General features: G+C 43.2%; 1 protein-coding gene across 2 annotated transcripts in view; it reads left to right on the forward strand.

Moving 5' to 3' along the window:
• ZC3H7A (zinc finger CCCH-type containing 7A) overlaps nucleotides 1–26,729 on the forward strand; it is a 163,031-nt gene that overhangs the window by 64,242 nt on the left and 72,060 nt on the right. For both annotated transcript variants that reach the window (XM_077448975.1, XM_077448974.1), the window contains 5 exons: nucleotides 6,969–7,036; nucleotides 10,906–11,098; nucleotides 11,458–11,619; nucleotides 15,965–16,161; nucleotides 18,483–18,583. In XM_077448975.1, coding sequence (XP_077305101.1) covers nucleotides 6,969–7,036; nucleotides 10,906–11,098; nucleotides 11,458–11,619; nucleotides 15,965–16,161; nucleotides 18,483–18,583 — 721 coding nt within the window. The remainder of the gene's footprint in view (nucleotides 1–6,968; nucleotides 7,037–10,905; nucleotides 11,099–11,457; nucleotides 11,620–15,964; nucleotides 16,162–18,482; nucleotides 18,584–26,729) is intronic.

The following is a 26,729-nucleotide window of genomic DNA, read 5'->3' on the forward strand; positions in this document are numbered from 1 at the left end:
CTGATACAAGACCTGATATTGCTGAAGAAAGATGAACTGAATAGTCTAATAGAACAGGAAATAAGACAAACTTTCAATAAAGTAAATAAAGAGAGATATCAATGGGGGAACAAACCGGAAAATACCTAGCAAGAATACTGAAAGAAAAAAAAAGAAAAAGAAAAAATAATGTATGGAATCTAGTTCATTCAACATCAGAAATTGCAGTATTTCAAAATTTTTATAAAGCATTATACTCGATAAGAACAGAAAAGGAACAAATAAGATATAGAAAGAGAAAGGAAAAGATGTAAGGGTATTCAGAAGCCAAAGAGAAGCCAAATTAACTAAATTTGAAGAAGAAAAACTGTCCGATCTAGAAAGACCTGTAACTCAAGAAGAATTTCTATTAGCATTAAAAGGTGTGGTGACAGGAAAGAGTCCATGACCAGATAGCTTCTCAGCCATCTATTATAAAAAAATGTAAAGATCTACTACTCCCTCAATTATGCTTTTATTGGAACTTATTAGAGGATAAGAGGGGGATGAGAAAGGAAGCATTGTTGGCATATAGTACAGTAATACCAAAGAAAGATAAAGATGTAGAACATAGCTATAGACCAATATTGTTATTGAATGAGGGCATAAAGCTATATGCCAAAGTTTTTGCTAATAGATTGAAGGTATTAATGCCGGAATGGATACATATGGATCAGGTAGGATTCGTCCCTGGGAGGGAAGGGAGAGATAATGGAGTGAAATCAGCATTGCACCTACAAAAAATAAAGATGGACCCCAGGACTGTTTTTCTCAATCGATGCTGAAAAAAGCATTTCACAGAGTAGACTTGGAGATCATGTCAGCGACACTAGAGAAGTTGGGAATCGGTCCAAGAATGATCCAATGGATCAAAGTGTTATATAAACAGCCATCAGCAGCAGTAAGGGTAAATGGGACCTTTCTGCCCCTTTGACTTGAGCAACAGGGCAAGACAGGGATGTTTCCTATCTCCCTTATTATTTATATTATTATTAGAGCCTTTACTTGCAACTATCAGAAACAACTTAGATATAAAAAGGGGTCAAAATAGGAGATGAGGTATATAAGGTGGCAGCATACGTGTATGATATCCTGTTCTATGTCTCTAATCCGAGAACAACATTACGTAATATAATGAACATACTGAAAGAATATGGAGAATTAGCCAAACTTTAAAATAAATCCATCAAAGTCAGAAATCCTGCATATTAGTATAGATAAGAAAGAAGAACAATGTCTACAAGAAAAATACCCATTTAAATGGCAGGAAAAAATAAAATATCTAGGGATATATTTGACAGGGAATTGGAAAGACTTATATCAAACGAATTACATCCTAAATTAAATTAAGGAAGAAGTAAGGAAAATCTCAAGGAGACCTCTTACCTGGGTAGGACGGATAAACATTTTTATTCTTTATTTAAAGATGTGACACAGATACAAACAATAAGACAAATTCACATTGGATATAGACATTGCATATAGACTGTGATAAGCGTATCAAGCACACCAACTATACAAGATAAATGCACGTGAGTGAAGGGAGCCACTCAGTCTGGCCTACTCCACTAGTTGAAGTCTAATATAAGCTTCTGTGCACATCACTTTTTGTTTTTTAATTGAAAAGGAGAGGAGGAGACGAGAGAGGGAGAGAGAGAGGAAAAAAAAGGAGGCAAACGGGGGTGGGGGTCAGCCCCAGGGAGTCATGATCGATAGTACTGAACAGGCGGTGAGGATCCTAGACGGTGGATCCTAGCGTGTATTGGTGGAACTCGTCCGAGAAGCAAGAGATCCCAGTAGAACCATCTGGACTTATGTTCCTCTGACTTATCTCACAAGGCAGAGGTTAGATCTTCCATTTGCTCAATATCCTTCACGAACCATCAGAACACCGTTGGCACAGACTGTTGTTTCCAAAAGGGTGGGATTCTGGCCCGTGCAGCATTAAGGAGACGTTTGAGAAGGGATTTATGATAACGTTTCCTTGATGGGGGTAAGGTTGAAGAGGACCGCAGCTGGGTTATCATGTAGGGAGATGTCTGTGAGTTTCTGTATGAGCTTGAGTACCGGCTGCCAAAAAGTTTGGAACACAGGGTAATCCCAGAAAATATGTAAGAGGGTGCCTGAGTGTAGCCCGCAGCACCAACAGCGGTCAGTTTGTGGAGGGAATATCTTAGCCAGCACGGAAGGGGTTCTATACCAGCGCATCACTATGTTATACGTGGTCTCTTGGTATTTGCTACATAGAGAAGATTTCTGTGCGAAAAAGAGTATACAATCTTTTGGGGGTTCTGTGAAGGTGACTTGCAAGTCCCTCTCCCATTTTTCCAAGAATGGAGGGTCTTCAGTGGTGTGAAGGTCTAGCAAGGATTTTTAGGAGGTTGACAAGGACCCCCGGATCGGTCCCTCACCTAAGCATAGTTCCTCAAGAGTGGAGCTTTCTGCCAAAATGGGTTGGTTTGGGCAGAGAGCCGAGCAAGTGAGATAGTTGATTAATCTTCCAGTGATCTAATGAGAGAGGGGCCCGACCAGCGAGCAAGTTCTCCGTAGTTAGCCAACCAGAAGAACATAATAACAAAGATGTTCTTATGAGTCCCTGTGGGGTTTGCGAGAGAAAAAAATGGTTCAGTGAGGCCAGGCATAAAATCTGGGTAAAGTGGCGTCATTGGGGATGGAAAGTTTCTTAGTGAGGATAAACGGAAGAACCTTTTCAGTTGCATAAGAGTTGGTCCAATCAGTGGATGAGTAGTCAAGTGGGTGGCAGAAGTTTTCCCTGCCCAAGGTAGACCCATGAGTGGGGCCTGGGCAGCTTCCTGTTCCATCGACACCCAGAGATTCAAGTCGCTGTGCCGGCACCAGTCCACCACCCTGGTTATATGTGCTGCAGTGTAGTTTAGAACAGGATCCAGAAACCCGAGACCGCCCTTGATCTTTGGTCGTAGTAGTAATGCTCTACCGAGACATGGATGTTTACCACGCCAAATTAATCTGATAAATATTGACAGAGCCATTTCAATATATTGAAAAAGATGATTCTGGGGATTATATGGCAACATAAAAAAAACAAGAATACAATATACAGTAATAAGCAAAAAGAAAATACATGGTGGTTTCGCTTCTCCAGACTTCAAAAGATATTGTAGGGCACTTCTATTGACGCAAATTATCAATTGAACATATCACTTTAGAGAAAAGGGTTGGATTAAAATTGAAAGTAGGTTGAGTGGGACACAGTTGGATAAGATGATTTGGATACGACAACACCATTGTTTTTTTTTCTAAAGTCACAAGTGCTTTTACGACAAAGGTAATTAGGGAGTGGGATTTAATGCACAGGCAAAAGAAATGGGATTATAACTCACCGTTAATACCACTTACTGGAACAAATTATTTTCCACCAGGAAATTAAACACTATCTGGGGTTTGGATTAGGAAGAAAAATGCACGACTAAAATATATCATGAAAGAAGGGGTGATCTGCACTATATAGGAATTAAGACACAAGAGCGAGATATCTTATCGATAAATGAGCTGAGATCATTAACACACTTTATAGAGATACCTAAACCAATAAGGTCAAATGAAAATTTACTGCCATTAGAAAAATCCTTAGCTTGCAGGTTGCACCAAAGCACTGTACTTCCCAGATTTATAAGAATATTAGCGGAATGTTAGAACCAGCAGTTCCACCTTTTTTGGAAAGATGGGAAGTGGAACCCGGTGTAAAATGGAGCGAACAAGAAAAGGGAAAAATATTGAAATTGGTGGAAGGAACAGTGATAGAATATATGAGAAAGATGAACTATTAAGTGCTTATCAAGATGGTACTTAACACCCATCTAAACTCACAAAATCTAATCAGAAAAATCACTGTTATGCTGGAGGGGATGTGGGTCAAGAGGAACAACGATACACATTTGATGGGAATTCACTAAAATACAGAAATTTTGGCAGGAGATTAACCAAATGATTCAGGAGATATCATGAATGGAAATGCCTAAACCCCCCGAAGCCTATCTATTGCATAACACTAAACGAACAATCAAAGAATATAAAAAAAACGGTGATACCCCATTTGATAAGTGCCGCAAAAAGCTTGATCCCGAGATATTAGTTAAGTCCAGAATGCCCACAGATAGGAAAATGGGTTAAAAAGTTAGGGTTAACATGGAAGAGCTATATCATGCGGGGGAAGATAAAACCGATATTTAAATATATGGAAAAGATGGCTAGACTACAAGAAGATACACGGATTTGACCAATAAAAACTAAATGGACCAAGTAAAGGGATGGAGGGAAAGAAGAAAGAGACATATGAATAAGAGTTGGGAGGGAGAGGGAGGAGGAGTAGAAGGGAGTTTTATGATGAATTGAGGAAAAATTGTTATGAATAAATGTATGAATATTTTGTATAATGTGAAAATTAATAAAAATATATATAAAAAACAATTGAAGGAACTAGGCTCTGCAAACTGTGCAGTCAAATCAAACCATTTAAATAGTGTTGCACACAAAAGGGACCTTCAGTATCACAGGATCATACAGCTGCACCTCCAATATTGTTGTGTATCTTGTCTAATGCAAAAAATGTAGCCAACAATCTTTCGTTACAAGCACAAATTAATCTGCAGAGACACACCATTAATTCCTTCGTGACTGCAGGGGACCATCATATGACGAGCTTCCAGTGCGTATCGGCAGTGATTTGTGATCATCGTATCCTTCGGACACAGCTCATCACAGATTAGGGTAAAGAGCCAATCGCGGTAGCTCTTTATCATATGTTCAGCTGTGTCCAATCACAGCTTAAACCCAGAATTAAACAGGATTTGCCAGCTATTGGCAATTCTTCACTCGCGCTGACAGCACGTTAGGAGAGGAGAGCCGAAAACCAGCAAATCCACACTAGGGTTATCTGCACTGATTCTCAGTGTAGCCCCATCAGTGATGCCTGTCAGTACAGCATATCAGATCACTACACATCAGTGAAGGAGAAAAATAATTTATAACAGAAAAAACAAAAAAAGTTTTTTCTTCTTTTTTTACATTTTATGCCTTTTTTTCATTTGTTTACCAAAAAAAAAACCCAGTGGTGATTTAATATCACCAAAATAAAGCTCTGTCTCAAAAAAAATGTATAAAAAATGTGTTTGGGTATAGTGTTGCATGACCGCGCAGTTGTCATTCAAAATGCAACAGCACTGAAAGCTGTAAATTAGCATGGGCAGGAAGGGGGTGAAAGTGCCCAAGTAGGCAAGTGGTTTAAGATCATAAGGAAGATGATTTCTGCACACCTGTGGGACATGCATCATTTCTCACAACTAGACCATGCTATGGGTGTTGAATGTTTTAGTTCCTAAAGGGAACTATAAAACAACTCAGGAAAAGAAAACTTGAATTAAAGCGGTTCTGCACCTAAAAAAAAAAAATATTAAAAGCCAGCAGCTACTAATATTGCAGCTGCTGACTTTTAATAAAATCACACTTACCTGTCCCAGGGTCCAGCGATGTCGGCGGCAGATGACGAGCGATCGCTCGTCTCGCTGCTGCCCCCACCGCCACCCTCTATCAGGGAATGGGGAAGTGAAGCATTACAGCTTCACTGCCCGGTTCCCTACTGCGCATGCGCGAGTCGCGCTGCGCGTCTCTTATGGTCCCCCGCTGTGTCTCTGGGAACTGTGTGTTTCCCAGAACACAATGGGGGGGCGGGGAGTCTGCGGCGGTCTGCCCGGAAGTGGGTGCAGATACCTGGATTATCCAGGTAACTGCACCCCCCTCCCCCCTGAAAGGTGCCGATTGTGGCACCAGAGGGGGGGAGGGGTCAGATTAGCGGAACTTAGGGTGAAGAACCGCTTTAAGAATGATGATTCTATTTGACACAAAAGATAATAGTCTAAATGTAGACCTCTGCTTTCTAAATCACTATTTGACATTTTTATGACAACTCTTACCTCTGTGACTCCATGAAGGTTAAAAAAACCTGTGTGCTGCTTCCCCCACGGCCCTCCCTAACACTCACCCTAAGCCCCACTCGATCCAGCGATGTGCACGGGAACCTAGGCTGTACCGGATCTCTCTCTCCTCATTGGCTGACACAGCAGCAGGAGCTATCAACCACAGTCAGTGAGGAGAGAGAGGGGACGGGGCCGAGCACGCACCAGTGCCCCCATCGCAAGCGGCTTGCAATTGGGGGCACTGGTCAAGGGGGAGGAGCCAGGAGCATCGGCGGGGGACCTGGGAAGAAGAGGATCAGGGCTGCTCTGTGCAAAAGCACTGCATAGAGCAGGTAAGTATAACATGTTTGTTATTTAAAAAAAGAAAGAAAAAAAAAACATTTAAAGCAGAGTTCCACCCATTTAAAAGGCAGCAGCTACAAAAAGTGTATTTAATAATCAGACACTCACCTGCCCCACAGTCCAGCGATGCGGACTCAGGAAGCCCTGCTCCTCTCCCGCTCCTCTCCACGGTGCTGACATTCTAACTGAGCGCTGTGGATAGTCGGCCAATCTTCTGGGACCTGTGACGTGTCCCAGAAGATTTCAGGGATGGAGGGGGGAGAGGTGAACTTCTTTCTGGTGCCACAGAGCCCGGGGAGTAAGTGGGAGCTGGGTGCCCATAATAACGGGTATCCGCTCCCCCCCCCCCCCCCCCCATATGTGAAATGTCAGGGGGTCACCATCACTTAAAGCGGAAAGTTCAATTTTTGAGTTTAATTACCATTGCTGTGGTGTTTTTTTATTTTCTTAAAGCTTATCTTATTAAAATTCTGCTAAACCTTTGTGTCTTGGTAGTGCTTGGACATAAAGCTTGTCCTGAAAAATTGTTAGTGCAAATAAAGAGTATCACAGACAGTACTCAGTTGTTTCTGTCCATTTGTATCAAAAGTTTGTTTCTGTTGGAAGCATTTATAGTTGTGTTCCTTAATGTTTTATTCCATAATTTGTCTCCAGATGTATCTGCATTAGATCACATGACTGGGACACCTAAAGCAAAGATGTTAGATGTAACACCATTCCAAGTGAGTATTATTGTCTGTCTTGTCTGTCTTTTCTTTGGTGAGTGTTAAGCTGGCCATAGACTGATCTAAAGTCTTCCAGTTCTTCAAGGTCATGCCGATTTTTTTGTTCGTGGGTGTTGCTGTCTTTGATCAATAGAAGTTGATCATTTAATTAAGGGACTCTGGAAACCAGTGGCTGCGGCCACAGATCAGTGTATTCTGATACAATGTCACGCAGGGTTGGGGGGGGGGGGGGTCTATCTATACCGCATTTGTGTGGATGGAGGGATCTGTTAATTAATTTTTTTTAAATTGTCACAAAAATGTATTGAGGAGGAGGCCATGCATTTTAAAAAAATTATATTGTTCGTCCTATGACTCTTCTCAGTAAAGAATGTTCATTTAAGGAAGACATTTATGTGTGTGTACTATAGTTTACATTTTTACTATAGGCGTGAGGACAAGGATTACATTCTATTTAAATACTGTAGCTGAATGTCATGACACAAAAGGAAAGTATTTATGCAGGGTGCCTTTTTGGAAATGTTTAACTCTTTCGCTTCTAAGTCTGTACATAAACGGGGGCTTTACACACATTTCCCGGTAACGTGACCCACTTTCCCATGCGCCCCCCCCCCCCACCGTATATCCTGAACTCTGTTTGTCCATCTGCGGGCTCGGGACCGACAGTGCTGATAGAACTGAGTGGACTCATGACCGGACTCCTCCCCTGTTTGTTGCTGACCTGGAAAGCGATGTGTTTGACATCACTTCCAGGTCCACCTGTTAGTTCAAGGCCAGCATGGGAAAGAATGTAATGCAGAGTGATCTGCATTGAATTACATATAGGGAGAACATAGGTAGACCCCAGATGTCTCCTTAAAAAGAACGTGTCACCAAAAAAATCACATAGGCAATGCTATGTGATGAAAAGTAAATAAAAAAAAAATAATCAGATTGTAAAAAATTAAAGTTACATCCAACCACATGAAATCCGACCACATGAGGCTCCCCTACCCCCACGTAGACACATATAAACACAGCTGGCATGCAGAGCCCTCTCTGTGGGCACGTGAGGAAGAAGAGCACACACTGACCGACCATCCTATACAAGGTGCCTGTATGCCGCACCCCCGCACCATAGAGCTATATCTCCCACATGCCTCTGGGGCCAGGGAGGAGTTATCTGGGGTAGGCATGGATGAGACGAGGTGGTGCTGCCGGGTTGGAGGAAGTCACGCCGATACTGGATGCCAGGTGAAATTCTAATGTGCTGGTCTCATCTGCAGCCTGCCTCTGTCTATGGTCTCAACAGTCACCCTCCACACATCACTCTGCTAAGGGCCGCCAACAAGGGGATACACAGGGGGATTGGTGCAGCAGGACACTGCACTGTTTCTCTCAGCAACTGAAAGCTGGCTTCTTCCCATCTCTCTCCCGCCAGCTTTCAGCTGCTGGAAGGAGAGAATCAGTGCAGTGTCCTGTAATTTTCCTCCCATCCTTGAGCCTGTCACTATTACTGCCCAGTGCTGCTACAGTGTGTGCAGCTGATTTAAAAAAATAAATAAATAGCACAGCATTAATATGGAAAAAGCGTGACATTCTCATGTAAACAGAGCACTATTTATAGGTAAAGCGCGCGGCTTTAATATGTAAATAACGCGTCCGGCAATATGAAAATGCTGCCACTGCCCCAGTTCCCATCTCCTGAATGGAACCCAAGAAGTGGATACAAACAAATGGAAGCAGGTTTAAGAGTCTTGCTTGCCACAGCCTTGCTGGATGTTCCATCAGGTACAGCATTCAAGTTTCTGTAATACTGGGTATTACAGGTGAACACGGAGTTAAGGGGGAAAGGTGGGCAAAGAGGCAGTGTGCAGAGGTTGGCAGCTTTGTGGGGGTGCAATAGTGAGCAGAGGAGACTAGTAGAAGTAGGCAAAGAGGAGGGCTTTTGGGTGCAGAGGTGAGCAGCTGGGTTGGGGTGCATTTACATATGCAGCAGCCCTTGCTGTCCCTCTGAAAAGCAATCCACGATGGATACATTTTCAAAAGTCAGTGAACAGGTGGCTGGGAGGGGATATATCACCTTCTCCCTACCGGTATTAACCCACTGGCACTTTGAAATAAACAAGTTGGTTTTGTATTGCAGTTTGGGCATTCGGGCTCAAAAAGGTTCGCCATCACTGCTCTAGGGTATCTGCTTTCAGAACATATTTCATATTTTGGGGGTTTTATGTAATCTTTGGGCCTAAAAATATTTTTTTAACCTCCTTAGCGGTAATCCCGAGTCTGGCTCGGGTTGGAATTTTAATTACAATAGCGGTAACCCCGAGCCAGACTCGGGCTTGCACCGCTCGATGCAGGGGAGGACACAGGTAACGTTACTTACCTTGTCCCCTGGATCCAGCGATGTCCCCCGCGCTGTGTGATCGTGCTGTCCTCCGCTCGATTCACAGTGCCGAATGCCGCCGAGCTCCGTTCCCTGCGACGTTACGACGCACGGGAGCGGAGAACAGCGGCAAATTCAAAAATGTAAAAAGACACAAAACACACACAGCACTGTAATCTTACAGATTACAGTGCTGTAGTAAAAAATACACACCCCCTTTGTCCCTAGTGGTTTGTGCAGTGCCCTGCATGCACTTTTATATTATAAATACTGTTTTTTACTGCTTGGAATTTGGAGATTGTCCATAGCAACCAAAACATGTCCCTTTTTCATTTTTTTGGGGATTTGATTACATTATTGAATAATTTTTATTATTCTTTATTATATTATAAACTTTATCATACCCGGGATGTCCGCTAGACTCTGGTTTGAAGAGATTTCAGAGCGTTATTCCTAAGAATTACAGGACTACAAAATAAAAGCCAGATTTCCATGCAAAATAATTGTACCGCTTTCAGCACCTTATTCCAGACTGAATCATACCGCCAGGGAGGTTAAACTTGTGCAAAAAAATACAGAAAATGCTCTCTCAGGGAAAGGGTTAATACCAGTGGATTAAAAGAGGGGATATGATCTCTTACATTCTGTTTATCTTCATTCTATAGCACGTAACCAAGCAAGGTAATAGATTACATTAAAAACGCCATCACAAATGAAATGGTACATTGCATAATGTATGCTTTTTATGCTGTGGTAATGGGAAGAAATTAGGACTTTTTAGAATGAAAGCTGAACATATTGGTTTGAAAGTGAATTTAGTGTATACTCAATTGCATGGTCTTGGTGTAGAGAAGATCAGGAAGCGAATGGCAAAGCTAAATAAGTATGAATGGAAGGAAGAGGAATCGTCCAAAGGGGAACTTTTCTGGTGACAGCTTTCACTTTCTATTGTGTCTCAATATTATGTTGTAATGGGAAATCTGTCCAACAGTACACACAATTTATGTATTTATTTATTACAGGTACTTATATAGCGCTGCCAACTTACGCAGCACTCGATGACCCTAGTGTTGCTAGGGGGAAGTGATAACCATCTAGCTTCTGTGCACACAAACCAAAATAAACTCTTACCAAAACATAAAAAAAAATGCCAGTTTTACCAATGTGAAAGGGGCCCTAAAGCTCCATACACACTATCAGATTTTCTGCTGGTTTTTGTCTTCAGATTTACCAAACCCATGTAGTACAAGGGCCTGCCTGATTGCATACACATTGAAACGCCTAAAGTTCGACCTCATGTTATATGGTTTTGGTAAATCTGAAGGAAAAACTCAGCAGAAAATCTGATAGTGTGTATGGGGCTTTAGAGCTCAGCTAGAAGTCAGACAAAAAAATAAATAAAGGCAATACATTGAATTAGATATAATTGTGTAAAATGGAGTGAAATGCACAAACTCTTGCACTGTATACATAGATATCTTACTTTTCTAACTTTATGCAGGTAAATGATTCAGCATACTTTCTCCAAACTGAGAGCTCTATAGATGTTTCAGCACCTCATAAGAAAGTACCTTTTTCGGAAAGCTTTGTTAATGGAGGGCCAGTGTCAAGTGCGAGCCTCCTGAAAATGGTGAACCCGTTAGAAGATACACATGAGTTCAGGCAAGCCTGTCAGCTGTGTTTCACCAAAGCAGGTAGAATATCTGTCGACTTTGTATTAATTTTCTTGTTACAAGATCACCACGCGTCCTTTGGAAAAAATAAGTCCTATGCGCTGTGTCAATACTTGGTTTGGCTAGCACATTTTACTTCAGTGGTTTTCATATCCCCAGTTGTCCTCTGGATATCAGATATGCATTCACCTACATAATATATGTAATTATAATATCATTTAGCAAGTATTTAACTCTTGCTGATGATTTATTTGCATGTCAAAAATTATGCATATGAGTAATCTTGCTAAAATGTCTTTATTAATATACTTAAGTTTGATGGATGTAGTTTTTTTTTTTGTATACTGTTTCCTAATTTGTTGTGTTGTGCAACCATTTAGGATCAAAAATTCAAAGCTACTATTACGAAGCCAAACTAGACCATAATTGCAAGAAGGACATTTTTATTGGGCGAATGAAAAACTCTACAGATGAATTGTGGAAAAGAATAAGACCCAGACCAACAAAGAATGAATATGCGGGTCAATACTATATTTGTAAAGGTATCCTTTTTTATATGTTTATGCTTGAACAAGCTTGGGTACATTGTTTTCGAATGTTGCATTGTTTTTTCGTAACCAGTTCAATCATATACAGTATATTATGTTGTAATGTCACCAGAGTCATTTTTTTTTTTTTTCAGTAAAAATTACATTTGATATTATACTAGCTGTAAACTGTAAGATGTTTAATCACAAACCAAAGATTTAAAGTGGTTGTAAAGGCTCAAGTTTTTTTCCTTCTCCCATGCATTATAAGCAGTTGGCAGTTAGTTAAACGGCTACCACCCAGCCACAGTATGTTCACTGTGGCAGGGACAGGCTGGATGATGTACATGCACGTCATCCAGCCAAGGTGCACATGCCCTCTGAAAAATGTATGCCCCTTCTTTACGAAGAATTTTTTGCGATACGGCACTGCGTTACTGACAATTGCGCGGTTGTGCGACGCTGTACCCAAACCAGATTTACGTTCCTTTTCCCCACAAATAGAGCTTGCTTTGATCGCCACTGCGGTTTTTATTTTTTTGGGCTATAATAAAAACCTAATATCATTTACTTTCTGCTATGAAATGTATCCGATAAAAAAAACATAAAAAATATAATTTCTTCATCAGTTTAGGCCAATATCCATTCTGCTACATATTTTTGGTAAAAAAAAATCTCAATAGACGTATATTTGGTTTTGAACAAAATTCATAGCGATCTACAAACTATGGAATATTTTCATTTCATTTTATTTTATTTTATGTTACTAGTAATGGCGGTGACCAGCGATTTATAGTGCGACTGCAATATTGTGGCAGACAGTCTGGACACTAACTGACCCTTTTTGGGGACCAGTTACACTAATACAGTGATTAGTGCTAAAAATATCCATTGTCACTGTACTAATGACTGGCTGGGAAGGGGTTAAACATCAGGGGTGATCAAAGGGTTAACTGTGTGCCTAGCCTGTGTTTGTGCACTGTGTGGGAGGTGCATTTACTAGGGCAAGGCATTGATCCATGTTTCTGCTTAGAACGGCAATCTGCCTTGTTTACATAGACAGATCGCCACTCTGGTTTTCTGACTAATGATCGGTGGATACTGACGGACATCGAATCTGCGGTACCTGCAGATCAGCTCCTGCTGTGTCTAATCACAGTGGGAGCAGGTCACCAGCGGTGTGCATGTGCGCCCCAGACCTAGACATGTCAGATCATGTACTAGGTACGTGATGTGGTGCAAAACAGCTGTCCTGCTACAGTATATGTACGGTGGGCGGTCCGCAAGTTGTTAATTTCCCAAAAAATTATGACAAAAAAGTCTGCTTTCCAAAAAGGGGTAATTTATACTTTCCTGACATTTTAAGAGCCATCCGGAATTGACATAGGCCATCAGGACTGATCAATTTTCAAATATACATACCACAGTTTGTAGATGCTATAACTTTCACACAAACCAATTAAGATACACTTTTTTTTTTACCAAAGCCATGTAACAGAATACAATTATTATTTTTATTTTATTTTTCAAAACTTTCGTGTTTTTTTTTTTTTTTTTTGTCTATATAGCAAAAAAAATTTTTAAACCCAGTGGTGATCAAATACCACCAAAAGAAAGCTCTATTTGCATGAAAAAATTATATATAATTAATTTGTGTACACTGTTGAATGACTGTGCATTTGCTAGTTAAAGTAGCACAATGCTGAATAACAAAATAAGGCCTGGTCATGAAGGGGGTAAATCATATTTTATTTTGCAAAGTCTTCTCAGGCAGCCCAGCTCACCCAGGTCCCCCTTCTAAGCAGTGACTTTGTAGCCTTCAAGGGTTAGTTCACCTTTAAACCACTTGCTATGTTCTTGTAAATGTTGCTTATATAACTATAAAGCACTGTGCGGAATGGTAAACAGTTGTTTCTTTCCAACCATTTGGATCCTGCAAAGCCGATAGTTCCAGTTTTCCAAATTTTAAAAGTTGCGCTTTCCTTTCCCTTGTCCGTACCTCTCTCATGAAAAACGGATAAGAATCTCCTGTCAGTGTCTTCCTGTTTCCTATGATGCATAGAGGCCATTCTCTCCCTTTCCCTGCCCACACGCTGCAGCTCTCAGTCTCGCCCCAGAGCAGTGGTAGGAGCTTGTTCACCAGCAGGGCTATATGATCCTGCGTATGCCTTCTTTCACATGGTTAGAACTGTACTTCATAGTTTAATTCAGAGAGTGTATACCTTCACTCAGGGCTTTTTTCTCAGAGAATAGGTACAGGAACTCCCCCTCTCCAAGTCACCCTTGTCTTTGCTCCTACCCACCTTTGAGCACCATCCCCTGCTTCCACCACCTACCCTCCTCCCAGTACCACCCTTTTTAGGGCAGTACAGAACCAAATATCATTTGTGGTGCTAAGCAATTTGTATGGAATTTGTTATTGATAACAAGATAAGCAGTAAAATAGATCCCCTGCAGCCAGAAACAATAGACCCCCTAGCAGGAATAGATCTCCCTCAGCAGTAACGGACCACCAGCAACATAAGACCCACCCCAAGCAACAACAGACTTTCCCAGCAACGATATACCCACTTGCAAAAAAATAGATCACCTCCGAAAATAGATCCACCAGCAGCTAGCATCAACAGACCCTGCAATACACCTAAGCACCACTTGACATTATATACATTCAGTGGGAGAGGTGCTGGAACTGCGTTCCCCCACATTCCATTAAAAAAAAGCCCTGCTTGTGGCAGCTGCTTCTGTTGGTTGACACTGAGGAGGAGGAATAGCCAAGATTGTTCTGAAAGGTACAAGGTTACTTGTATATGAATAGTGCTAAGTGTAGACTCATCTGCTACCAGATTAAACTGATAGATAAGTGTTTGTGATCTTCTTAACCCCCCTATGCTCTCTTTCTCGCTTGCTCGTTCTCTCTTTCTCACAGTCTCACTCACCCTCTCTTTCTTGCTTCCTCTCTCTTACTCACTCTCTTTCACACACTCTCTCTCCCTCTCTTTACCAGTGAGACAGAATGTATGTGTCTCATACAGCTCTTCCTCCCCTAAATCACAGCAGCATGGAGCTCACAGGGGAGGAGAAAGCTTAGCAGTGAAATGCTAGTTCATATGCCAAACCAGCCCCTTCTGTACAGGCACACAGAGAATGCAATGATTAATGGGAACCATATTTCCTTATTGGGTCAATGAACTACATTCCCAGATGGCATTGCTAAAAGGAAGTAGGAAGGCAGGAAGCATTTTTTGAACACAGAGGTATGCAATTTTTACATAATAAAGATTATGCACATTAAGATTGTCATCAGTGGTAGGCATGATTTATGAAGGAATTCGATTTTTGTTGATGAAGGTGAACTAATGGTTTAGTGTAAACACAGCACAGAAGATCTGAGAGTGATAATGAGGGTGAGCTGAGCTGCTGAGACTTAAATTGATGTCCATGCTTCTTCTGTAAACATTGAGGATGAGTTGTTTTAACCCTTTCCCTGCCAGAGCCATTTTTGCTTTTTTTGCACACGTTTAAAAAATCATTTTAGGTCTGAAGATTATCCCCAAACATTATATGTTTTCTGAAAGCAGACACCCTAGATAGTTACAATTTTTTATGTCACTTGATATTTCCGCAAAGGTCTAGGAAAGGCAACATTTCAGTTAAAAACACACTAAAGTGAATTTTAGGGCAAATAATTGCAACAAACGACCCACTTTTTGGTAAAATATAAAAGACGAGGTTCCACAGAGTAAATAGATACTCCACATGTCAAACCTTAAATTTGTGTGTGCCCGTGAAATGACAACAAACTTCAGTACCCTATATTTTCTATAGGCAACACTTCAAATGTCCCCTATAGGTCATTTGTTTAGTGTTAGGAAGGTGGTCTTGTGCTAGAATTATTGCTCTCACCTCGGCGTGTGGGGCAATATGTAACGTGTATTGCAATAGATGTTATCACGAGTTAGCTAGTATGTTTACATTCGTACGTGCGTATATGTGAGGAGCCTAAAGAAAAAAATTTGGGGGGGATTTTATGTGCTTTATTTTTTTATTTTTTTTCCTGCTTAACTTTTTTTTTTCGCTGCATAGGGGACAAAAGGTTTATGATGATTTTTTAATGATGATCTCTTTAATGAGACATGCAGGGTCTAAAAGTTACCAGGAGTGTGTGGAAGCAACCTGGCGGCGGCACGAATGCTTCCACCTGACAGGCAGGAGTCTACACATAATCGATTGTGTGTGAAGCCCCTCACTGTCAGGTCTGTACGACGGCAGCGAAAAGGGTTAAAGCTAATTTGCATATTACTTTTTTTTACTTATTTATTAGCCGTTTTCATTTTTGTATGTCAAACATTATTTCTTTCAGATGTTGCTCAAGGCATGGAGTGCACATACGCAGGAAACTGTACATTTGCTTACTGCCAAGAAGAAATTGATGTGTGGGCTTTAGAGAGAAAAGGAACATTCTGTAGGGATACACTCTTTGGAGGCAGCAGAAAAGTAAATCTAACAATCCCTCATCTACTGCAGGAGCACTCAGGAAATTTTGTCTTTCTTTGTGAGGTAAGCTGCTCTTCTGGCATACATATGTGCAGGGTCTGATAAACACTGGGTGCCAGGTCACTGTTGTGTGTGGAAAATAATGTAATTTGGTGTTAGATTGCCCCAGATATGCAGCTTACCTGGGACTTAGACAGCTTAGAACCCAAAATTGCTCAGAATTAATTCTAAGACGAGGAGCCCAGTGAGCAGTAGTTTAGCAATCTCCTCCTCTGCTCGACATCATGAAACTCTCACAGAGGGGTGCACAGTGTACTGCAGTGTACTACAGGGTTGTGGAAACAATTACTTATACAAGAATTCTAGATATAGCATGAATAAAAAAAATCCAGCAGCCGAGGGTTTGTTTTCATCCTGTAACTGTTCCGCTATAACACAAATAAGGCAATTGATGTAAAAGGGTTAGTCACTCAGATCACTTGATCTGTGATCACGCAGAGTGGGTACAGATCAAGTCTATGGGTCCCTCCAGTCCACCAATGTAGATTAGACCAACCTCTGGAGAGTGCTGTGGCTGCAAGGAAAGTACTTAAATTAACTTTCCCCTGGCACAAGGAACTGCTTAGGATGATGTTATTTTAGCCTCGTTCACATTGACTGCGGCTTTGAAATCATGCAATTTCATCTGAAATCAGTGCGACATGGAAGACATCTGTGCGGCTTCATGCACAGATGTCTATGCAAGTTGCACCCGAAATTGCCAAAAGTAGTGCAGCACCTACTTTTTCAAATTGATGTGGTACCACAAAGTCAGTGTTGTACCTATTTGAACAGTGCGATTGCCGGCAATAGGATGCGACTTTAGTCGCTGCAATGTGAACGAGAGCTTAAAGTGGGAGTGGAGCATGAAGGGTTAAAGTGGATCTCCAGCCATTGAAATTGTGAAGTAGGGGATAGAGGGAGCAACTTTGTAATCAGAGAGGGGCCAGGAACCTGACACTCCCAGAAATGTCAGATTAGAAGTTTCTCTAAAGCTGAACTACACTGCATCTGAGCACCACAAACCAAAAACACTATTTAATTCATTTATAATATTGAAAGCAAACTCATTTGTCCATCCATGTCTCCATGCTTTATTTTGCTTAAAGGTCACTTTGAAAAACACCCCCTAGCAATACTGACTATAGCCATCTTGAGTAAGAGCAGATGATTCATGTAGCACTTACTGGAATACATCTCCCCTTAGCTCAGGCATGCTGACAGGAAGGTGTGCTTAGCTGAGAAAACCCCTCCTGAAGACTCCTGGGATGTATGACATCATTTGACTAGGCCTGGAAACAAGGAATTAACCAAAGAAGTATAAAAAAAAAAAAAAAAAGTTGTAAAGGTAGCAGGTTTTTTACCTTTGTGCATTAGGTAAAAAACTTTATGCAGCTCTCTTCCAAGCCTCCCCCTCTGCTTACCTGAGCCCAATCTTCATCCAGATCTGTGCACAAGGGCAGTGCCTATCACTCTTTCCCCTCACAGGACAGATAGGCAGCAACGGAAGCAATTGGATTCTTGTGCTGTCAATCACAGCCAGTAAGTGGGGTGTGGGGGCCAAGCCAACACTGTGTGTCCATGGACACACAGAGCGCATCTCAGGATAGAGCCCACACGAATACCCCCTCTTGCTATAAGGGCATTCAGTAAGGGGTAGGAGCCGAGCGCGCTGGCAGGGGACCTGAGAAAAGGCAGATCAAAGCTGCTCTGTGCAAAACCATTGCACAGAGCAGGTAAGTATATATAGTTTGTTATTTAAAAAAAAAATATATTAGGTATACCTTATTTATTACAGGTACTTGTATAGTGTCATCAATTTACGCAGTGCATTACATATATATTGTACATTCACATCAGTCCCTGTCCTCAAGGAGCTTACAATCTAAGGCCCCTAACTTGCATGCATACTTGAACATACTGGGTCAATTTAGACAGTAGCTAATTATCCTACCAGTTGTCTTTAGAATGTGGGAGGAAACCGGAGTAGCCAGAGGAAACCCACACAGGTACAGGGAAAACATGCAGACTTCATGCAGGCAAAGTCGTGGTTGTTTGGATTTGAACCGACGACCCTAGTGCTGCCAGGTGGAAGTGTTAACCACTTAGTCACTGTATTGCCCAGTCACTTTAAAAACTGTAAATATCCACTTTGCCATTTACAGAATTTTCTAATGCTAGCAGCATAAGGAATAATAATAGTCAATGTTCATTGAGAAAGTGAAGTTCCGCTTTATTTAGTGATTTTCTCTGCGGTATAGCCTAGCCGACAGTAATATGTTTGCAGGAGGTCAGAGTTATTTTAAAGAGGATATGTTTAAAACCATTTGCTGTTTGTATTTCAGAAATGTTTTGACCACAAACCCAGAATGATTAGCCAGCGGAATAAAGAAAATCCATTCACCTGCTCACATTCTGTATCTAAGCACAGTTTTGAAGAAAATAAGTATGTTTTCATTTTTTTTATGATGTCGTTTTCATTGCTAGTCCAGAATGCTTACCGTATATACTCGAGTATAAGCCGAGATTTTCAGCCTCTTTTTTGAGGCTGAAAGTGCCCCCCTCGGCTTATACTCGAGTCATCGCTGTCTGCCCGCTCGATCAGCGTGTCGAGCAGACAGACAGCGGCCATTCTATAATTCAAAAGCCGCGCCTCCGGCTCCGCCTTCGCCTGTGATAGGCGGAACACTGAATTTCCCAGCAGCCTGTGTTCCGCCTATCACGGACATCGTATCATCCTCGTACTACGGACGAGGATGATACGATGTACGTGATAGGCGGAACACAGGCTGCTGGGAAATTCAGTGTTCCGCCTATCACAGGCGAAGGCGGCGGCGCAGCTTTTGAATTTTACAATGGCCGCAGAGGCGCCGACGAAGAGGGCACGGGACGGAGGCAAGGCACGGGACGGGACGGGACGGAGGCAAGGCACGGCGGCAAGGCACGGGACGGAGGCTCGGGACAAAGGCTCGGGACACAGGTAGGCTGGACACACACACACACACACACACACACACACACACACACACACACACACACACACACACACACGGATGGATACACACACACACAGGGATGGATGGATGGAGACACACACACACAGGGATGGATGGATGGATGGATGGAGACACACACACACAGGGATGGATGGATGGATGGACACACACACACACAGGGATGGATGGACGGACACACAGGGATGGACGGACACACAGGGATGGACGGACACACAGGGATGGACGGACACACACACAGGGATGGACAGGCATGTCTTACCCTCGGCTTATACACGAGTCAATAAGTTTGCCAGTTTTTTTGGGGGTAAATTGGGGGCCTCGGCTTATATTCGGGTCGGCCTATACTCGAGTATATACGGTATTTGCTTTATGTGCTAGTGGTAATGCTCTTTTACAGCACTGCTTTATTATTTTGCTTAATGTGAGATTTTAATGACCAAACTGCAAATATTTAAAATGGTTGTTAAGCCACTCTGACATTACACCATCAGCACTGTCTGTTCTACATTAAAATGTTTCCAATATGCTGCACTTAGATGGCGCTGATATCCTTTTTGTGTGTTATACACCATCAGCACTATTGTAGTGTCCCCCCTTTGTGTGATTTATAAATATAAATACCTTATTTCTCCTTTATTCATAAATGGACACCTTAATCTTGACCATTGGATTATATCGTCTCTGCAGGAGTAGGACTAGGCATAACATAAAGCTTAGTTACGCCCCATCGGCCACCCTCAATAAGTATATAAGCCCTCCATGCTCTAGGTATTCTGTTTTTTTCTGTCTAGTCAGGAGTAAGGACTTAGCTCCTTGCTGGGATCTTTTGGTGCTAGCGTTTTTATTTTTTCTCCTTTCATACATCTTTTCTCCTGGGAGATATACAATCAACTGCCAGGCTGGGTGATGGGCTGGATAAACTAGATCCAGTAGTCTCCCCAGTACATCGAGTGCGTGCAGACCTCACCTAAAAAAACGATCTGCTAGCATTCAGCGGCCATTTTCCCTTAGTCTCGCTTGATCTTTGGCTGGCGGCCATGTTGGTGTAGTCGTGACGTCATGGCTGGCGGCCATTTTCCCTTAGTATGGCATGATGCTGGAGACAAACAGATCTGTGCAGAGGCAGGCCGAGTGGGTCATGTGATATACAGAGCTTCTGGGCCCCTCCTCTATCTCCCAGGATACATACTTAGGTGAAACACATGACATGCTGACATGTGTTCCAATTTGGGGTTCTCCAGTCTGGTGGTGGTGAGTCCCTGGGGGTCCCTTCTGTATACCAGCAAGAACCTTTAGGGGGGTCCATAGCTGTGCCAAAACTATTTGTGCTGCAGGGTCTACCTTATTGCATGGAGCCTCAGGGTCGCAACTCCTCCACTGTTCCCCCTTTGGGAGTGCCTGGTTCCTCTGAACCCCAGTTCCCGGTAATGCACTGACGGCGGTCTTAGAGTCCCTAGTATCCTGGGTGGAAGTGGCGTGCGGGCAAAGGTCAGGCAGGAAGCATCCCTGCGCCTTCTCCTGCTCAGTCTGGCTCATCTGAGTCTGATGCTGCTGTGGATGTGGCCCGTCCAGTGGCACTTGACACCACGCTCCCTGATACATCCGATGGTGACAATGACTCCATGGTCACAGTAGCGAAGGAAAAAAATGCTGGTGGACGCACTTGTGGTGCTTCAGTGCATGAGATTTTAAAAATTGAGGATGTGGCTAATGTGGCCACTGACGTGGCTTTCCCTTTTGGTACACACAAGGCACCTCATGCAGCTAAGGTGTTTCCTTATCTGCCATATTTTAACAAGTTTGTCTATAAGGAGTGGGGGCAACCAATGCAACCTTTTGTAGTCCCTAAAAGCTTTACAATATGTTACACCTTTGAGGAATCACTTTTAAAAAAGTGGACCCTCCAGTCTCCAGGTTGAATAAAGCAACCATGATTCCAGTAGAGGATTCCCCGTCTTTAACCACTTCAGTACCAGTCACTTAGACACCTTCCCGCCCAAGCCAATTTTCAGCTTCAGCACTGTCGCAATTTGAATGACAATTGCGCGGTCATGCTACACTGTACCCAAACTATTTTTTTATCATTTTGTTCCCACAAATTTTTATTATATTATTATTATTATTATTATACACAATTTATATAGCGCCAACAGTTTACGCAATGCTTTACAATGTTTAGGGGGGGACAACACAATTACAGTACAATACAAAAGGTACAGGAGGGCCCTGCTCGTAGAGCTCACATTCTAAAGGGAGGGGGTGGTGGTACAAAAGGTAATAGCTTTTGTACAAATAGAGCTTTCTTTTGGTGGTATTTGATCACCTCTGCAATTTATATTTTTTGCGCAACAAATGAAAAAAGTTTTTCTTTGTTTATGTTAAATATTTTTGTAAATAAGTAAGTTTTCTTCATCAATGATGGGCACTGATATGGCTGCACTGACTAGCACTGATAAGGTGGCACTAATGGGCACCGATGAGGTGCCACTGATAGACAGCACTGATGGGCACTGATAGGTGGCACTGATGGGCACTCAGAGACACTGATAGGTAATCATGGGTGGTACTGATAGGTGGCATGGATGGACACTGATTGGTGGGCACTGATAGATGACACTGATGGGTGGCACTCATGACACTGATGGTGGCATTGATTGGCATTACTCAAATAATGTCTTAGTGCCAGTCGGTGCCCCTTTGTGGGCACTGATTGGCACAGATTGAGCACAGATTGGGCCCAGATTGGGCACATGTGGATGGCTATGGGGAATGTACCTGGCCATCCACATGTTGGGGGCTTCCCTGGTGGTCCTGGCAGCTTCCCTGGTGGTCTAGTGTGGGCATCCGAGGGGGGGCTGCTGATAAACAATTAGCGCAGCCCCCGCCCCCCGTCAGATCGGCTCTCCTCTACTCGCATTTGTCAGACGGTTTTTCCTGTTGACATCGTGATCAGCCTTGATTGGACACGGCTGATCACGTGGTAAAGAGCCTCCGTCTGAGGCTCTTTACCGAGATCGGTGTAGCGGTGTGTCAGACACACCACACCACCAATCACCGAAATGCGCGTCCCCACGGGGCGTGGCGGCTGTTATCCTGAAGAATGTCATATGACGCCCAGTCAGTATAACAAAACCACCGCCTGGCCGTCATTCTGCTATAGGCCGGGCGGGAAGTGGTTAAAGATGCGGCCGATAGGAAAGCAGAGTCTGTGGCACGCAGCATGTTTACTGTGGCAGGTTCGGCATTGTGACCTGGCCTGGGCCCTGATGTCTCAGACTTTAACCAAATGGGCCAAGCTTTTGTGCCAAGGTTTGGGTAATTAGCAGGTTCCTCCTGCTTATGTTGTTCTGGTGGACCTGTTGGTCCAAGGGCTGCAGTTCATATGTGATGCATCTTTGGATGCTGTCCAAACTTTCTGTTTCAGCGGTAGTGATTAGACGCTTGCTGTGGCTTAAGAACTGGTCTGCAGACCAAGCCTCTAAAAAAGCTCTCATTAATCTGCCCTTTCAAGGGAATCGCCTCTGGGGCTACCCTGGATGACACCATTAAGGGTGTCACAGGGGGAAGAGTACCTTCCTGACACAGTCTAAGAAACGGAATGGCCATCGCAAACATGTGCCTTCCTTCTCAGCCCATAACAAATTATTTTGGGCTCCCACTGCAGACAAGGGAAACAGATCTCTCAAATCTTTCTCGGGAGGTTTCAAGCAATCATGGTCTGGTAAGCCTAAAGCTGGCTTCTCAAGTCCTGCAGACAAGACCCCTTCAGCATGAAGGTCTACCCTCACCCATAAATGGGGTTGGGGGACATCTTCGCTGGTTTCCAGCTTCGTGGCCCTCCTTTGGGAGCGTCAAGGGGATCTACAAATTGATCCTTTTGGGGGTACCAAAGAAGAGGGGCAGAGTTCGCCCACTTCAGAGCCCTGAGTCTCCTTATGCAGATATAGTTATTGCAAAGGTTCAGGTGACGTCTGAACTACCTACAGCCTCCTCTATCCCTATCCAGGAAATTGAATTACCTGGGTCGGACTCTGGGTTTAATACTGACTAGGGTAGTCTTTTTTCTTTTCTTACATCAGGGGACATAGAGCCATAGTAATTACTATGTGGGTTAAATCGGGCCGACAGGTGCTGGACACTGGCATGCCCCTAAGGCGTGTACTCCCCTATATAACTCCTCCCATTTCTGGGATTCCTCTGTTTTTTTGCCAGTGTCTAAGGTGTTGGTCACGAGTAAAGGTGTACTGTGCCGAGCTCCACGGCTAGTAATCCTTGATGAGGGCTAGCCATGCTGACCGGATCCATTCTGATGTCTTTTCATGGGCTAAATGAATGGTAACCGGGCCTCGTGTCTGAAGGTTTTGCTTACAAACGCTTCTCTTCGGGGCTGGGCCCTGGGATCCAGTACTTTTTGGTAGTAAGGCCATAAAGTTTTTACTGGTAGGGTGCTGTCGCAGGTCCAGAATTGTGGGTAACCCGAGGTTCCCCAGTTCCTGAAGGTTTCCTAAAAGGTCTTGGAGCCTCCTGTGAAGGGTGAAGATTGGGTCTTTATCTCTGATAAAACCCTGCTGCGAGGATAAGGTAAGGGAGATTTTCTCAGGAATTTCTCCTTCTATGTATAATGTTGTCATGCCTATGTGTCACCACTGGGGGCTGTATTGAACACTCACCATCCTGACGCTGGAAAGAGCAGAAGCCTTCAATCTTCTCTCCTCCAGCCGGAACAGACCCTCTGGTAAGAAAGGGGGATCTGGTCTCTTCCTGTTCCCCCAGATTGGCTTTGTTCTCCTTCGGGCGGCATGCCAAGACCGTTGCCTCTCTTTAAAAAAAAAAAAAAAAAATCATAAAGGGCAGACCGTGGCCGCATCACCCCCCATGCTTACAGGTCCACAGGAAGCCACTAGCGCGGGAAAACACCTTCCTTGAAAGGAAAGGGGGACTGTGATTTGTGGGGAGGCATGGCTAATGGTGTCAGACGCTGGCCACACATGGAGGAAGCTGGTCTCAAGGCTGTATGTGTGAAAGCTGCTGCTGGCTATGGAGGGACAGAGCATGTGGATGGCTTGGTCAGGTTAGTGTACACAGGCTTACTCCTTTGGCACATTATACTTTACTGTAGCTATGGTTAATAGCAGCTAATGGCGCTGAACTATAGCCTAGCAATGTACATTCTTTTGCATAGTGCCTCTGCTTTATGCTATGAATGGTAATGGGACCAGGAACTTCTCTAAAAGGTCATTTGTTTTGCACTGTAAACTAAATGCATTTCCAAAAGAATGTCATCCTCCTCTGAGAGGGATACAGCTAGTCAGATTGAGCCATCAGGGGTAGAACACTTCAGTCCCTGTATATATCATACAAACAGTTTTTTTTCTTCTACCATTTAAAAATTTGAAAAGAAGATTAATGCTATGATGTCTCTCCATAGTTGGACTAAACATAGCAGATTTCCATCTAGTCCTCAGGGCCCTTTTGTTGAGGTGCAGGAGGCTGGGGATCAGGTAGATCTTCCCAAATATTGGAAGATACTTATTTTTCCTCCTCTGAGGATCCTAATATGGAAGGAGTAGTATCACAAGTCAGGTGCTTGTGTACCCCCTTACTTAACCCTTTTGTTGCCTGCAGCACAGGCTCTTGAGGTATCTACCTCTAATTGGGTTTATTAGAACCCCCCCCAACCTGGGGATGTTTTTTTCCTATTCATGCATAGCTTATGTATTCTGAATGGGAACATTTCTATGAAGAAAATAGGGGTTCCAGAAATTGATGCTGCAATCACCTCAGTGAGCAGAGTCTCGTGTGTCTGGTGGATAATGCACTGATGTTAAAAGAACCAGCGAATTAAAGTAGGAACTTCTTTTTAAAGACAAGATGCCTTTTGCAGTTCAGTAGCACAGCTGGTTCTTGCTGCAATTGGTGTATCTCTGTCCATTAACCCTTTAACGTCTGCTCCACCATTTTGGTGGAGCACATACTGAGTCACGCTAACTCATTGAAAAATGTGGACTTCAAAGGGTTAAGGAACAGTTTGTGGAGATACTTGAAATTCTGCCTGATCAGCAGGCCCGGCAATGGGCTGGTGTATCTGACGCACTTTGTCTCACAGTAGATGCTATGGAAGACTCTATCGTTTAAGCCTCATGGCTTATGCTTGGACTAGTGCATTCTCGCAGAGTTCTGTGGCTGAAATATTGATCAGCCGAAGCACCATGTGAAAGCTCTTAGCCAGTTTGTTTCCCTTCCTGGGGTACGGCTGTTTACAGACAATCTGGATAAGTACATCCAAAAGACCTCTAATAGGGTAAAGTTCTCTTTACCAGTAAAAAGAGGTTCAAACATTTCTCCTTTTATCGTGCTGCCTCTCCTATGCCTGGGGCATCTGCCTCTAGGCAGTCTCGACGGCCTCAACTGTCAGGTTCAAGGGCAATTCTCCAAGGGCAGCACCAGGATCTTGGGGCAGAAAGCCCACAAAGCAGAATGCTAAGGCCTTCTCATGAAGGGGCACCCCCACTCATTCGGGTGAGGAGAAAGGTTCTGCGATTCTCAAGATCTGGCAGGAATCTGCCAAGACAGATGGATTTCTGCAATTTTTTTCTCTAGGTTACGACTAGAGTTCCGGGAGCCCGGATAGCTCAGTCTGTAGAGCATCAGACATTTGATCTGAGGGTCCAGGGTTCAGGTCCCTGTTTGGGTGCCTGCCTGTGAGGTCCTTGAGCTGTTGATAGGGCAGACTTTATGCAAGAGTTTCCATCTCCTTGGAGAATGTTCCTAAGGATCCAGAGAAAAAAGAAGTCCATCTTTCTGGCCTCTGGATCAGCTGTTATCCCAGTCAGTGACATCAGTTCCCTTAGTGGAACAGGGGGTTTTGGCTCAAACCTCCAGAACCAAACAGAGAGGTAAGACCCATTCTAGATTTCAAAGATCTGAATCGGCACTTAAACATCCGATCCTTTCATAATTCGATCGGCTGTGTCCATCCTGCAAGGAGGGGGGTTGCATATCTCCATGTGCCAAATTTTCCCGCTCACCAGAAATGTCTGCATTTTGAAATGTAAAATTATCTTTTCAGTTGTGGCCCTGCTGTTCGGCTTAGCCACAGCACCACAAGTGTTCTGAAAGATTCTGGCACCCCCTTTAGCCAGATTAAAGGCTCAAGGCATAGCAGCCTTAGCCTATTAGAAGATCTACTTTTAATAGATCATTCAGTCTCAGGTCAAAAACCAGAGTCTGATCTCAGCCGTAACTATCTGAAATCTCTAGGTTGGATACTCAACCTAGGAAGATTCTCCTTAAAACCATCAAGGCGATTGCAGTACTTGGAGGCTGACTATAGATACCATACAGAAGAAGGTATTCTTACCCCAGACAAGAATCAGTTGGCCGTCCCTTATGTGCAGTTTTACTCAAACTGCTTTAAGACACCATCCTGTTGGTCTGGAAAAAAAAAAGATTCAGGCCTTGTTTTGTTTCCAATACGCTTGGCTCCCGATATAAGTCAGAGCCTTAATTGGTGATTGTTATCCAGCAAAAGGGAAAATCTTTATCCTGGAAGGTGTTACCAACAGATGCCAGCCT

This window comes from Lithobates pipiens, unplaced genomic scaffold (assembly GCF_037356315.1).
Source record: "Lithobates pipiens isolate NorthernLeopardFrog02 unplaced genomic scaffold, aLitPip1_a1.2 Scaffold_22, whole genome shotgun sequence".
NCBI lineage: Eukaryota > Metazoa > Chordata > Amphibia > Anura > Ranidae > Lithobates > Lithobates pipiens.